Source organism: Aspergillus karnatakaensis (genome assembly GCF_047715665.1).
Source record: "Aspergillus karnatakaensis strain CBS 102800 unplaced genomic scaffold BJY04scaffold_100, whole genome shotgun sequence".
In the NCBI taxonomy this organism is placed as follows: Eukaryota; Fungi; Ascomycota; class Eurotiomycetes; order Eurotiales; family Aspergillaceae; genus Aspergillus; species Aspergillus karnatakaensis.
Window position 1 is genome coordinate 39,375 of NW_027395812.1, and position 14,108 is coordinate 53,482.

General features: G+C 51.8%; 5 protein-coding genes across 5 annotated transcripts; 3 read left to right on the forward strand and 2 right to left on the reverse strand.

Annotated features, from left to right (window-relative positions):
- The first annotated feature begins 48 nt into the window (after positions 1-48).
- BJY04DRAFT_10562 (OSTA/TMEM184 family protein) lies at positions 49-2,559 on the forward strand. The gene is made up of 7 exons (XM_073708021.1): positions 49-345; positions 407-424; positions 494-547; positions 600-687; positions 751-1,764; positions 1,816-2,177; positions 2,240-2,559. Exons 1-7 carry the CDS (start codon positions 242-244, stop codon positions 2,412-2,414), a joined length of 1,815 nt encoding a protein of 604 aa, XP_073564485.1. The 5' UTR covers positions 49-241; the 3' UTR covers positions 2,415-2,559.
- Positions 2,560-3,399: 840 nt separating this feature from the next.
- Positions 3,400-5,614, forward strand: BJY04DRAFT_203357 (uncharacterized protein). Its single transcript, XM_073713344.1, has 2 exons — positions 3,400-3,610; positions 3,676-5,614. Exons 1-2 carry the CDS (start codon positions 3,487-3,489, stop codon positions 5,022-5,024), a joined length of 1,473 nt encoding a protein of 490 aa, XP_073564486.1. The 5' UTR covers positions 3,400-3,486; the 3' UTR covers positions 5,025-5,614.
- Positions 5,615-6,212: 598 nt separating this feature from the next.
- BJY04DRAFT_224779 (KH domain protein) lies at positions 6,213-9,554 on the reverse strand (the record flags this gene model as incomplete). The annotated part of the gene is made up of 7 exons (XM_073718061.1): positions 6,213-7,067; positions 7,115-7,312; positions 7,360-7,724; positions 7,774-8,098; positions 8,146-8,607; positions 8,658-8,939; positions 9,027-9,554. The coding sequence occupies 7 exons, from the start codon at positions 9,552-9,554 to the stop codon at positions 6,213-6,215; spliced, it is 3,015 nt and encodes a 1,004-aa protein (XP_073564487.1).
- Positions 9,555-10,899: 1,345 nt separating this feature from the next.
- BJY04DRAFT_10592 (uncharacterized protein) lies at positions 10,900-11,499 on the forward strand. The gene has a single exon (XM_073708032.1). It carries the CDS (start codon positions 10,981-10,983, stop codon positions 11,437-11,439), a length of 459 nt encoding a protein of 152 aa, XP_073564488.1. The 5' UTR covers positions 10,900-10,980; the 3' UTR covers positions 11,440-11,499.
- A 60-nt stretch (positions 11,500-11,559) lies between these two features.
- Positions 11,560-14,004, reverse strand: BJY04DRAFT_224780 (uncharacterized protein; the record flags this gene model as incomplete). Its single annotated transcript, XM_073718062.1, has 1 exon — positions 11,560-14,004. One exon carries the CDS (start codon positions 14,002-14,004, stop codon positions 11,560-11,562), a length of 2,445 nt encoding a protein of 814 aa, XP_073564489.1.
- Between the last annotated feature and the right edge of the window lie 104 nt (positions 14,005-14,108).

Sequence of the window (14,108 nt, forward strand, 5' to 3'; positions counted from 1 at the left end):
AATGGAGAGGCTCCAGATGGGAATCACGTCAAGCTCCATCAGAGGTCTGCTGCAGCCTGCTAAGCTGCTCTCTCGCCCACGATTCACCTCTATCATCCTGTTGCCAAACTAATCTATTCTGCTTCTGCGTTATTTTTTTTTTACGTGCTATATTCTTTCCAAGCTCTTGCACTCTCCGCCATGCTCTGATTTTGTTGTGACAAGCGCACGCGGTTGAGTACCGCGAGTCGTGATTGCGACAATGATTACAGCTTCATCCTCTGGCGGAACCGGCTCGAGCTTAGCACGAGCTGCCGTGATTGTCGCCGGTGTCTCCTCTCTCGTTGCCACTTTGCTGTCTTTTGTGTATCTCTCCCAGCTTCCCCGCACCTCTACAAGAGCTATACTGATCTCACCTCTCTACCAGGTCCATATGGCTTCAGACGTACGACCGCACCCTTGACCTCGTCGCCCTACTTGATCATCCAAACACGCGCTAATCTCTACACTATAGAAAAAACTACCGCAAACCGCTTTTGCAGCGATATGTCGTCCGCATATTATTGATGTCAGTCGAGTCCAGCAAGGCTGTTGTCTCTCCTCCGCTTATCGAAAAACAGGGTTCCGATTTATGCAGCCTCCTCGTGGACAAGCATTATATCGCTGAAGGCTTCTTTATGGCTCGCACCTATACGCGATGTTTATGAGGTAACTCCGGCCATTGGTGACTGGTAGCTTCATGAGCGGTATAGTTGACAAGTTGATGTCCAGGCCTTCACGATCTATACATTCTTCCAGCTCCTCATCAACTTTCTAGGTGGTGAAAGAGCTGTCATTATTATGATGCACGGCCGTGCCCCGGTACAACATGCTTGGCCACTCAATCACTTCCTCTCCAAAGTCGATATCTCCGACCCGCATACATTCCTCGCAGTCAAGCGTGGTATCCTGCAATACACGTGGTTGAAGCCTATACTCGCCATAGTCTCCATTATCATGAAGGCAACGGACACATATCAAGAAGGATACCTTGGTCTGTCATCGGGCTATCTATGGACTGGAATATTGTACAATATTAGCGTTACCATCAGTCTCTATTCTCTGGCCTTGTTTTGGGTCTGCCTCCACGACGATCTAGCACCATTCAGACCAGTGCCCAAGTTTCTCTGCGTTAAGCTGATAATCTTTGCGTCCTACTGGCAAGGATTCTTTCTATCCATCCTGCAATGGCTTGGAGCTTTGCCTAACGGCACAGGGGGTTATACACCCACCAACCTTGCTGCTGCTATTCAGGACAGTTTGATCTGTTTTGAAATGCCGATATTTGCGATTGCCCACTGGCACGGGTTTTCCTGGCACGACTATGCAGACCCGACTATTTCTGCGGCTCGCCTTCCTGTGGTTTACGCTCTTCGTGATGCTTTCGGAGCTAGAGACCTAGTTGAGGATACGAAGATGACTTTCCGCGGCGACAACTATGAGTATAGGTTCTTCGATTCGGGCGACCATATTATCCCACACGCAGAGTCAAACTCACGTGTGAAGCGAGTAATGCACGGCATGCGTTATGAACGTGGAGGCAAAGGTAAATACTGGATCCCACAGCCAGGTGAGATCAATAGTCGGACCCCCTTGCTCGGTGCCGCCGACGGAAGCAGTGGTAGTCGACGCGGCAGCACTCTCGATCGGTACCGCTCGCACAGTGCATCTGAGGAGACCGCCTTGGACAATGACGACGAGAGGCTATTTTCTCAAGCACGTGAGCTGGAATTTGGTGACTTCAACGTAAGTTCCCTCGCCGGCTAGATAAAGAACTCAATAGCTGAAGAGAGGCAGTACCCCGTCATCACCGCCAACATAGTCCCAAGAGACCAGCGCCTGGCCGGTCCCCGGCAGTCCACTTCCTCTCCACAGCCGCAAGTGGTTAAAAAGGCGCGCAAAGGCAGGAAGGCTCGCCCACCTATGGAAGGACGTACTACCAGCGGAAGCCGTGCATCGAAGAGTTCGCGGCAGGAGTCTCCTCATAAGCCAGCACCTCAGCGACAGAGTACCGCCACTTCATCTAGATCCCGGAGCTCCCACCGCAGCCAGTTAGTGGATCTCGTGGTAGAGAATCGGGAGGCAGAGGAAGATGAGCGGGCACATATTCAACGAGCTTTCGGCTCAGTGGCGGTCGAGCCGGAACCCAAGCACTTCCAGTAAGTGGCGCGTTTGTTTCGTGATTGTATCTTCGTGCGACAGTTGCTGACTTGCCCTACAGGAGACCATCCGGTGAGCCGGTAGATGAACCGCCTACCACCAATGAAGGGAAGGAAAACATCGAGTCCACCAACGAGCAGAGCAGGCTTCTCGACTCGGATGCTGAAGACCCGAGCCCTAACACGCCAGCTTATGACTATGGAAATCTAGAGGGCGACAATGTTTGGGGGCGATAGTGCAATGGATATTCTCGCATCCATAATGAATCATGCCCATGGCTGACGACTTTTGTATCATTTCCCGTTGTTTCTGTCTACGATTAATTTCTTTTCTCTTGCTTGAGCAGTTATGGATTGTATTCCAAGCGCTCGAGTCTGGGAACTATAAATATATGATTAGTCTAGCTGGGACCAAAAACGAAGTCTTGTTTCCAGCCCCTCCTCCACCCACGCCGCTCCTTTCTTCTTCCCCTCACCATCACCACCACCTTTCAAAACCAGGGCCTTCACCGTTATCTTTGCATCAATTATGCATCACAAAGAGAACTAGCTTCCTTTGCTCGGCCGCTAGTCACTCTTTTCTGCAGAACGACCAAACCCCTTCTGCCAACGATCAGCATCCCAGACGGTTCGTTTTCTAAAGCGGCCGACTCGAGCAATAGAATCCCACCATTACGCGCCTGCCACAGCAAAGCGTCCATTTAGCTCGGGGTGACCTGGCAGACCTCTGGTCTAGGCAATGTGATAACTCCACCGCCGACCGACAAATGAGACGCTGAACCTGCATGACGGCGGATCAGCAGTTCGACACGCTGGTTGTGGAGGGCTGCAGTGCTGCACGATGACTGGCCTGCCACAACACTTTGGCTGGATGGCTTTCTGTCCCTGGTCTTAACAGAACAACCGCGTGCCTGAGATCGCCTGATGGTTGCCCACGTTGCATAATGTTGGCCAGGCTCATCTCCTGCCTGCTGTCCAACTAGATGAAGCAATGCTCTCGAGGGCTGGAGGGCTTGTCCTAGCTTTTATTACCTTTGTTTCTGCTGCCGCCAGCCTGCTGGTGCTGCGTGCATCTTTCTTGATGCCTTGATGTCTGCGCAGGTTGAATCCTCGCTCGTCTCTCTTTCCAACACCGCTTCTTTGATTATTCTTTTTTCTTTCGTTTTTATATTCTAATTCAGTGCCGCTTCTTGTGGTTTTCTTTATTCCTGTTGTCTTCTTCTTCTTCTTCTTCTTCTTCTTCTTCCAGGTCCCCGCAGTCACCCCACTCCAAGGGTATGGGACCGTCCGTTTTACAGCTCTGGTAGCGATGCAGAGGGCGATTGAGCAAGCAGGGTCCGTGTTCACTGGATGGATCTCATCCTGCTTGTTCTACCTCGACTCAGGTGGCGATGATGACCGCTCCCGCCATCAGCAAGCCATGAAGCAGAAAGGTATGGTTATGGTTGCATGACCCTCCACCACGGCGCTTATCCAGTTAACACTACCCCGTTCGCAGGAGCTGAGCGAGAAATGCAAATATGCCACTCTCAACCTCACCTCGTTCCCCCCATGAAGCTCGTTGTCTACGACGACCTGCCTAATCCAGGCCCACCTCGAGCCTCGTCGTTTCCTACGCGGGTCATGGAGGAGGGCAGGAACCTCGCCTCACGAGCCTCGAGCCGTGTACGAAAGTCGACAGCTCCAGTGAGAATCAGCGCACCGACAGACTTCAGACGGGTCACAACTTTGCCAACTATTTCAACGGTATCGTCGAGATATCGTCCTCTAGAGCTGAACTTTCAGAGCCCTGCAAATCCCCTACCTGATCTCCCACGCTTTGAGTTCGGATTTGAGCAAGACCACTCACACCAGGCACCCCTCGCTCGGCCGCCGAGAGCTCTATCAACCATGACGGACTTCTCATATCAGTCCCGTTCCCGCACCCATCGACCTTCCTCTTCCTTCCACCTGCCCCGAAAGCCGGTAGGGTCGGGATCCCGTCGCTCATCTCTGGCAACTCTTGAACTCTTGATGGAGAGACAAGTCCCTATAAGCCATCCTCTGATCCCACACTTTTCTACTCGTTCTTCTACCGCCTCTCTAGCCACTGGCCTGGCTCCAAGCGTACACACCTCCCCTCCCACCTGGCCGGATTCAATCGTGGGCAGCCCTTCTTTCACCAATGTTCCTTCCAGAGTGTCACACGACGCTGCCGCACCCCCCATACCTAGTATCCCCAAGCCGCCAACACCACAGGACAAGTCACTGCCACCAGTCCCGACAAAGACCCCGCGCTCTTCCGGGCATCACTACTACGAACCCCCGGCAACCCCGGTCGACAATGTCGCTGGCGTATCAGCTCTCCACCCATCCCCATCCCGGTCTAGCCGTGTAACACAATGGCTCCTCCAAACCAGCACCAGCCTCAAAACGTCCACAGACTCCCCTCAGCACCCCCGCAAGCCAAGCCTAAGCGACAAGCTCTCGATGCGCCTACGCTCCCGTACACTCAGCGGATCGACCCTTGCCTCCTACGGAAACACCATCAGCGCCCCCGGCGGCCTCAAAGCCGCACCTACCACACCAACACCTCCACTGTCCCACACCATCACACCCGCCACAACAATGACCTTAAACACAGCACGAACATCCACGCTCGATTCTCGGTACGACAAGGACTTCGAGATGCCATACACCTTTGCCCCTCGCCAGACCCACTCAAGCTCATTTTCTGACGAGCACGCCCGCACCCACCCAACCATTTACGAGGCCCAGCAGCAGCAACAACAGCACAGCCTCGATAATTCCTTCGACTTCTACACCCACGACCATCATCGCCACTCCACCATTGGCGTAGCTTATTAATCTTCCCCGCCCATCTCGATGTCTCCACATCGACTGTGATTCTGGATCTCGATCCCTGTGCTTCTCTTCGTTGCTACGTTACATACCCCGAGTCGCTTCGTTTCTTCACTGTATATACTTAATACCCAGCCCCTATCGAAAATACATAACTCTCTGTCACTGCCTGTGGTAATATATTCTGTATTCTTACGGTAACGCAGTACCTAAAATAAAAAAAAAACTCCAAACACAACAATCCCTCCGCCGCTCATAAGATTAAACTATATGCTGACGGTGTTGCAATCCCAGCGGCATGATAAAACCCAATGTGTAACTTGAAGAAAGACTCACGAACAGCTAGAGCCGCAAGACATTGGTTCGCCCGGTGAGGAGAGAACAAACAGAGCAGCCAGCCGGTATCTAAGAAAGATCTTTACCAATATGGTAACTACAAACCATTTCCTAAATCATTGCATGAAAGACACTGAGGGGAGAGACTCAGTGTCGGAGATAGATAGCTAGATAGCTACCTAGGTAGTGATCTACTTATCCTAGAATGAGGCCAAGGGAGTAAGCAGGTCTGTCTATAGCTCAAGTCATTTCAACGATACAACCACACAATCATATAGATATCATGACTGGCTATCCATAAATCTAGACCAAGATTATTCCATAAAAAGAACATGCAACTTAGAGCAGATGCGACTCAACACGACTCGATACCAAGTGCATTCATTTACTGCATAGGTACAGAGGTAAAAGCATGGGTACGACTACCTAAAATAACAGATAAAGATAAAGTACCTAGATAGGCAGAGCCAGTATATAAGGTGAGGTGTATCAAAAAGTTTTGGACTTGAACATCATATTGCAGTCAGTCACTGATTCTTTCGTGTGCCAAGACCCCAGCCTGAGGATGGAAGTAAGGTGTCCGTCCCGTTCACGTCTTTCATCCTTTCCTTTTGTTCTTTACTTCTTTCAATCACATATTTTTCTGCGCCATGTTCGAGTCGCATGCTCTCAGTGGTATCAAAAAAAACAAACAACAAGAAAACAAAAATCACCAGACAAGAACAAGACCAGACAGGAATCCGAAACAAGGATATCGCTCGTAACAATGATGACCAAGCACAAAGCACAAAGCACAATAAAAAAAATCTGAAACTGAAATTTCTCTTGGGGGTATACTGCTGCAAATTGACATTGATTTTAACGCGGTGGCCCAATAGGGGCCGGGTATCCAGAAGTAGAATTGGAAGTGCTAGGACGACCACTATCAAAAGACGCGCGGAGGTCATGCTTGGGAGTCATGTCCCCCGGCGCGGTACCGAATGGAAATTTCGTGTCAAAGCGCGCGGGCCAGCCATTGCTGCTGCTGTGGCTGTGGGAACTGCCGAGGGCGGGCAGGTCGTCCTCGGGGAGGTTCACACCGGAGTCGTTCCACGGGTTGCGGTAGCCGCTGTCCCGGGACTCCATGGAGACCAGAGACGCCTTCGAGGCGTTGCTGGAGGCATGCTTGAAGAATGAAGCGGGGGAGGCGGAGTGGTTCTTGCGGCCTATGAAGGAGGAGAACGAGGAGATGCTGCCGGGCTTCCTAAGTCGTTCAAAGATAGATCCACGCTCGCTCGTCTCATCGGTAAAGCTAGGTCGAGTGGGAGAGTCAGTTGCGATAGGAGTAGGAGCGTGTTGCAACAGCTTCGAGTCAAAGAACGGCAAAGACTCTTCGAAAGAATCGGACTTGGGTCGCGGGATAGCCCCCTTGATGGTAGTGGCATCAAGACCGTGAGCAACGAGGCGGGAGATCAAAAAGTCAATGGCATCCTTTAGTCCGCCAGCGTTGTTGCGAGTGTAGCCAAGTATCACACGATCCTCAGGTGGGAAGGAAGGCGAGTCCGACCGATTCTCGGAGGGAGGGGGTGTGTCCGGGATATCGACAGCAGTATCGACCTCGTACTGTTCCTTGAGTTTGGCGCAAACATCCTCTCGGAAGTCCGCTCCTCGGAAGAACTCTCGGAGTTCGGGCGTGCTCTGGAAGAGAAGCTCATGGCTTTCAGGTACCATTCCCTGTTTTGGTCAGCAGAGTTATGCATACAGACATATGAAGGGCATACCAGTAAAGCATCAACAGCCTGCGGAACCTGGTATTCAGGTCCGGATATCGTAACGACATCACTCGCAAGTTCCGTGCTAGGAAACTCGATCTTACAGTTCCATTTCTTCTCGAGCTCATCAATTTCCGTCATCCGTGCAAGCAACTCACGATGGTAGAGTCGGTTGATCACAACACGCTCGGAAACGTACTCAGCGTCCTGGGTGACATTAGCGACAGTAGTATAAGGCGAAGCAAAAGACATACCACTTTCTCAACCATGTCCATGATTTCCTGCTTCACAAGATCCAGACTCTGAGCATTGCGTGCAGGGGTGCGACAGATGACATTATCGACCTTAATATCATCATCGTCTTTGCCCAAGCCACCTCGATCCATGGCGTTGGAGAATTTCACAAAGACAGAGTACTTCTTCATGATCCGCTGGATATGCTGACCACCAATGCCGATGATGCGCTTGTGGTACTGATCAGGAACGTGGAAGGAGATAGAAGCCGGCATCTCTTGCTCAACGAGATCAAGGCCACTCTTAGTCGAGTCATACTGATTTCCACAAACATCGATATAGAAGTTGTATTCGTTGAAGCCGTCAAAGATGATTTGAACATTGCCTACACATGGTCAGTCTTTATGTTATGATTGTTTTCAAGGGACACTCACTTTGACCCATGATCTTGTTGATCTTGCCGTTCTTCTTGCCGCTGACAAACTCCTTGTGCTCGTTCGCCAACTCAATCTTCACACGCATCTGGTACTGGCTCCGCTGGACAAAAGGAATCTGGTTGATGACCATCATGGCGGCCTTGACAGCATCGTCTGAACCGTTGATGGTGAAGTTCAAGTTGTCAAAGCTGACGTCAGCACCGGAGTGGGTGCAAATATCAGAGAGCATTGTTCGCACTTCGTCGGGTAACGGAATCCTCGACGTTCCAGGTGTCTGGTCAGGAGAAAGAATCCACCATGACGCACTATAAAATTGACCGGCCTAGGATGATGTTAGATGGGTCAGAAGGAATGAACCGAAATGCGTACCAGTGCCATAATCTCCCTGACGGTGCGCTCCACATGCAATACATCAGTCCCTTGAATGCGAACAAGGCCACGTTGGCTGCCCAGCTGAGGGAAAAGAATGTAGGATCCATTCATCTCCATCACTTTGCGGACCTTGTCCAATCGATCAAGCAGGATGCTATCAATCTTGTTGGCGTTTACCATGACATCCTTCACATAAACCTTCACGCCCATGACAAGCTCTTGCAGCTTTTGCTTCGCTCGAGTAATTTGTTCCGGGGTGTCGCCGGTGATGTAGACTTCATCTTCGCTACGGCGGTGGGCGCCCGGTGGAATGTATCCGAAAATGCGAGGGAACGGCGGGGGAAAGTAGATTGCTGTACCAGTAGCGGCCTCGATGAGCTTGACATTCTTGCGAGTTCGACCGCAGACCAGGGTATGCGTGGTCAGGTCCAACTTGATCGCGTCCACGTGACGTTTGAGCTTTTCTCAATGAGCGACAGAACAGCAAAAGATGGAATAGAAAAACTCACAATCTGATCGATCATGATCAAGACTCTAGTCTTGGCATGTTCGGTGCTCTCCATATCTCCATAGATGCAAACCCGGTAGCGTTGGTCCAAGCCATTGTCGGAGGCGTACCCGTAAGAAGAGATCACAGCACTATCCGTGTCGCGAAGTTTGGGAGTGAGCAAGAAAATATCTGTCCCGGTGTATCCGGCCAGGGTATCCAGGTGCTCCAAAACAGGCGGGCGAACTTCCTTGGTCTGATTGTCCGTGATGAGGTGCATATCCACGTCGACGGTCGCACATCGCTGCAGAAGCAAAAATCGTTAGCGAGGCGGCCAGGAAAATCAAGGCACCTAAGGGTGACAAGCAAAACCTCCACAATTTGTACGTACCAGTAGAATAGGCGTCTCGTTCAAGATCTTGGCTCGCATTTTTCGCACAGTCTCTCCTTCACCGGTGATGCAAACGTTGGTAGCTAATCCTTGGGGCCGGCGCTGCATGGATTGAACGGGCTGAGGCTCCGACGAGCTGATGAGTGCTTCGACCCTTCCATTGCTTCCTTCTGTGATCTGACGACACAATGCCCGTAGGGATTCAACGTTGCTGGTATGAACAGGTAGCTGGTGGATCGCGGTGCCTTCGGGGGTGCCCTCAGGAAACGACCAACGCTGAAGAGCGTTCGGACTCGCATGCAGCACCTCATCCGCTTCTGGGCCCGCGAGGTTTGAAGAGAACGGTACGTTGAAGGAGAGGTTAACGGTCGGGTCGAGACTGGTGGGCGGAGTCATCGGAGGAGCGCCATGAGGCCTACGGAGTGAGTGGGAGGGCATTTCGGCGTGAGGGCGCGACATGCCAAAGGTTGGTGTCATTCGCTCCCAACCATGACGGGCCTGGCCCGTAAAGTTGGAGATCTTATGCATATTCGGAGCAAATCGAATCTCTGACCCCTTGACCGAATCGAGGGGAGAGAGACGATGGGAGGCAGGCGGAAGAAGATGGCGGGCGTCGGAGCGGGATGGGGAGGGAAGAGTTGAGAAAAGGTCAAACGAGGAGCAGAGGAGATACTCCTAGAATTTGAGAGCGCTGTTCTCAACAGGGATGGCGATAAAAGAGGAATGGGCGCGCAGGAGGAGTGGATTGGGATCGGAATGGGTGGAATGAACCCAGCAACCTAAAACGGGTATCGAGGGATGCAGGGAAGAAAGAGGAATGGAGGGCCCAAAAGAAAAGGAACGGAAGGCAAAGGAAAGAAACGAGCAAAAGAAAAAGGAATGGAGAAAAGATAAGAAGTAAAGCAGGGTAGGGGGGTGGGGAGGTGAGGTTGGGTGAAAGGTGAAAGGTTGAAGATGGAGAGTGAGTGAGAGAGAGAGAGAGGGAGACAGAGAGGTAGGTGGGTGGGAGGAGGAGAGTTGAGTCTTGACTGGACTTGAGATGGGGGGATCGAGGCGGATCGAGAATCACGATGGGAGGAAAATCAACGGCTGAATTCACCCCCCCAAAGTCTCACTCTGACCACCACCACAATAACAATTCCTGCACTTAACCTTGTTTTCTGCCCATTAGGCTCTTGACTTTCAAGATTGATTGTCATTATCCTCTATCTATTCCGTACTCCGTACCTAACTGCTCTACCCTCCCACCTTCGGCCATCGCGGGAACTGCGGGTGTCTCTCCAGCTCCTCAACGTTACGCATGCTAAGCTGGTGAAGCACGAGAACGATCATGAGCTGACTATCCTTTAACTATAAGCAGATTTATTAACCAACAGCCTCTGTTCAACAAGGTTCCCAGCTAGGGCGGCCATCTAAATCACAAGGGATGTAGGAGCCTGGAGGTCAAGGACAGGGCTGAGCTTGGCTGAGCTGGGGCAGGACGTTCCTGGATCTAGTCTAACTAAGCCTATTGATTGCCCTCCAGCTAGCCTGAGTTCTTTGAAAGCAGCCATGAGAAAGAGGTAAGCTAGAGCAATAATAAAAACAATAAAACTGCATCTAAGCCGAGCACAACAGGCAACCTCTCCGTCATGATCACAATGATTCAATACTGCAGCACGGACCACTTGGGGGATTCCCTTTCAAGAACCGCAAGCGAGGAAGCAGGTCACGTGGACCAGCAAAGACCGGGCCTGGACTCGCATTCAACAGGTTGGGGGGGACAGCGCAGCTCTCACTAAGGACACGGTAGTTATACGACAGTACTATAGGCTCTCTCTCTCTCTCTCTCTCTATACTTTACGAAACAATCAACAAGGCACTCTCAGCGTTCAAACATTTATCAATCTTGAAAGATTTGAAAGCGAACCTGGATCTGTGGTATGACAGGGTGGATCACTCCTTCGACCCGGTGATGATTAGATCAACAGTCACCACTGCTGCACTACCAAAACAACAGGACCACGCCGGAGTATTTAAGCTTACTCTTGGGTCCCAAAGACACTTCCGGAAAGGATCACGGCTACTTGCATCACAACAGCTGTCCGATGCCCGCTCACTTCCTATCTTCCGGCTTATAAGCATCAGCAGGATCAATGACCGGGCAGTCAACCTGGTATTCGGATTCGGGCGGCGATTTTTCGACCCACAGCTCCTGACCCTCCGGTTCATGACGTCGATGAAGGCTGCTGTGGTACACACTGCAGTTTCTCTTTCTGGTAAGACTAGGAAGTGCAGGGATCACAATAGAGTATACGGGAGCTGGATAATTATAGGTGCGGTCCCTGCTGCTCTCTTTACTAGAATCCTGGAACGATACAACATTGGGCGGAAGCAGGTATGTATTTTCTACCTAAGTACGCACAGGGAATAAGCTAAGCGAGGGTATCAGTCTTGTAGTCATGTCGGCAATAAAAATGCTTTTCGATTCCCTAATCAATGCTCAATTGCAAAGGCAGAAAGACTCGTCCACTAGAACTAGATATCAAAGCACTTAGTAGCGCTGGGAAACTCGGTGGACTACATCCCTCGATCCATCGAGAACCACTCGCTCGGGTTCACCGGCATCATAGTAGCGCTCTTCACGAGCCACAGGCCGCGTAGCTAAATATACAGGTTGCGGCTCAATATATTCCCTTGGCCGTCGTGTCTCCTCGTCAATATATACGCTCATGTCCCGATTCCCAGGATGGACGCTTTCCACCCGTTGCACCAATTCGCGTGGCTCTTGATACCGTGTTGTGGGTGGTCGAACACTGGGAATTCGCACGATTCTGTCCCGAGGAAGCACTGACTCCTCGGTGTAATGGGGCTGACGGCTTGAATAATCGTGAACCTGAACGCTGCTGCTACGCGGATACGGTTCCCGAACCTCATAGGGGGCAACATACGAGCGTCTCTCATTGGGTGTCGGCCGAGCAAACTCAGTCACCCGTCGCGATTCTCGGTATGCCCCTTGAGGTACTTCCTGCACATATCTGCGGCCGCCATACGGGTCTTCGAGGACGGATGCCGCCCGTACGCTAGTGTGGCGCATCTGTGGAGGTCCCTCGTAGACATCCGTTCGGGGTAGGCGAGTAGCTGGAGGAGGCATAGCTTGCACTCTAGGTGTAGGAAGAGTATCATAATACTGGTGCCCGTGCTCATCAATGACGATACGTCGCGGAGGCGACTCCACGGCGTAATCCTTGTAATATGTCTCAGCTGGCTGTGGTGGAAGAGGTGAAGCATATCGTCGTGGTGGGGGATGCACAACAGGCTCCTCATAGAAGCGAGTCCCATCCTGTGGCGGTCGTTCGATAATAGTATAATGCCCGTTACGAGCCGATTGCGGGCTATGCTCAATATACTCCCGCGCATATTCCGGTTTCCGAGCATGCTGTAAGCTTGCCACTCGGCGGAGGTCCTGGTCGTCCCGCAGAGGTCGTCTTGTGCTAAGTCGCGAAATGGTACGTGGCACTCCTGGATCTATATGAGTCTCATCATAAGGGTCCAGTTCATACACTGGAGGTCTAATCGGCGGTTCTCTTCTTTCTACCACTGGAGTATAGCGAGGAGAAACATCGATATATACGGGTCCTTCCTGTAGATCACGGGTCCTATAGATGGGCGGAGTGTCTGCGAAAGGAGGGGGAGAAACCGGTTCCTCCTTAATGAACGGCCTGGTGGAACCACCATGCTGAGCTCTATACCGGTCCCGGTCATCTTGTAGCCTCCGCCGCTTTCTAGCTACTATAGGTTGAGCAGAAGCATCGGGACTTCCCTGGAACTCGGGATCATACTCTGGGCGCGAATTGTGGTGCTGGTGAACCGATGGGACTTTCGCAATGGCAAGAGGGGAGACTCTCGAAGGTTGCGGAGCCGCGGGCGACGTGATATGATTTCGAACGACTCGTACACCAGGTGAGATTGACCGTCGTGAATATCGATTATCGATTGTCGCCCGGCGTTTGGGAACGTTCGGGTTTTCTCGCATCGGTTCGTAACTGTCCACCATTTGCATCGGCGCTACACCGGGAGCTGGAGGTGAGTACTCGGGCTCTTCCACCTGCTCAACTTGGTGGCGAGCATGCTGCATCTCGTACGCTGAAGGGTCTTCATGATGGTGAGGCTGTCTTTGATGAGATGAAATTCGAGGGTCTGCAATGGAGTAAGTATCTTGCATTGACTGATCCGAATCAGGACGGTTGAGGGCCTCAAGCCGATGCAACTCATCTGAGTATCTCTCTCTGGTAGCTTCGGGGCCTTGCGCCTCTGGGATAGAAGATGACGCCGAAGACAACTTCTGCGGATCACAGTGCTGAGGTGAGTCAGGGGCTCTGCTAGAGTAAAAGGAATTCTCATCGAAGGAGTCACTAGGCGCCCCAGGCGCAGGGACTTCGCGTGTTGGAGATGGCTTGACGAGCTCAAAGGCTCGTGTAAGAACATCAGAAACATCGAAATCAGGGGTCGCGTCTTGTATAGACACCTTCTGTTTTGACTCTTGTCTCCTCAGCTCAACTTGTTCCCGTATCTCTCTTTCCACTCTTTGTCTCTGCAGCTGCAGTTCTGCTCTCACCAGATCATCCGACTTTTCTAGGAAGATCGGATCAATCCCAGATGCAGGCTTTTGTGCGGGACGCGAGGCTGTCGCGCTCGATGTGCCATTGGCAGTGTGTGTCCCATGGGAGCTAACAGGTTTTGCTGTGGGCGCAACAAAACGAGATCGGGCTTTAGGAGGCGAGCTTGTAGCTTCGCCTACCTTGATCTGATGCGTCGCCGACGACGCAGGCGGATTGCGAGACGCGGCTTTGCGAACAAACTGCTGCGGTACCTTCAACCTAGGGTGAGTCCCAGAAAAGATATCCTCACTTATTTTCAAGATCTTCTCGTACTCCTTGATCTCCTCCGCTGCGGGAATCTTTGACCCGACGCTAGTTGGGAGCTGAGTCGCTGCCATGTCTAGAGCTTCGTAGGCGAGGAGGAGGATGCAAATGGGCGAAAAGCGCAGCTGGCAGCTCTGGCCAGGAAAATCAGGTTGATCACCTGCTCGGAGTCTTGGCT

What these genes read in the sequence shown, in the direction of transcription:
- BJY04DRAFT_203357 (XM_073713344.1), top strand. Translation starts at nt 3,487, where the DNA reads ATGCAGAGGGCGATTGAGCAAGCAGGGTCCGTGTTCACTGGATGGATC. An exon ending in GCAAGCCATGAAGCAGAAAG is followed by an intron (nt 3,611 to 3,675) that starts GTATGGTTATGG and finishes CCCCGTTCGCAG; the next exon opens with GAGCTGAGCGAGAAATGCAA.
- BJY04DRAFT_10562 (XM_073708021.1), top strand. Translation starts at nt 242, where the DNA reads ATGATTACAGCTTCATCCTCTGGCGGAACCGGCTCGAGCTTAGCACGA. An exon ending in GTCGTCCGCATATTATTGAT is followed by an intron (nt 548 to 599) that starts GTCAGTCGAGTC and finishes ATCGAAAAACAG; the next exon opens with GGTTCCGATTTATGCAGCCT. An exon ending in TGGAATTTGGTGACTTCAAC is followed by an intron (nt 1,765 to 1,815) that starts GTAAGTTCCCTC and finishes GAAGAGAGGCAG; the next exon opens with TACCCCGTCATCACCGCCAA.
- BJY04DRAFT_10592 (XM_073708032.1), top strand. Translation starts at nt 10,981, where the DNA reads ATGATTAGATCAACAGTCACCACTGCTGCACTACCAAAACAACAGGAC.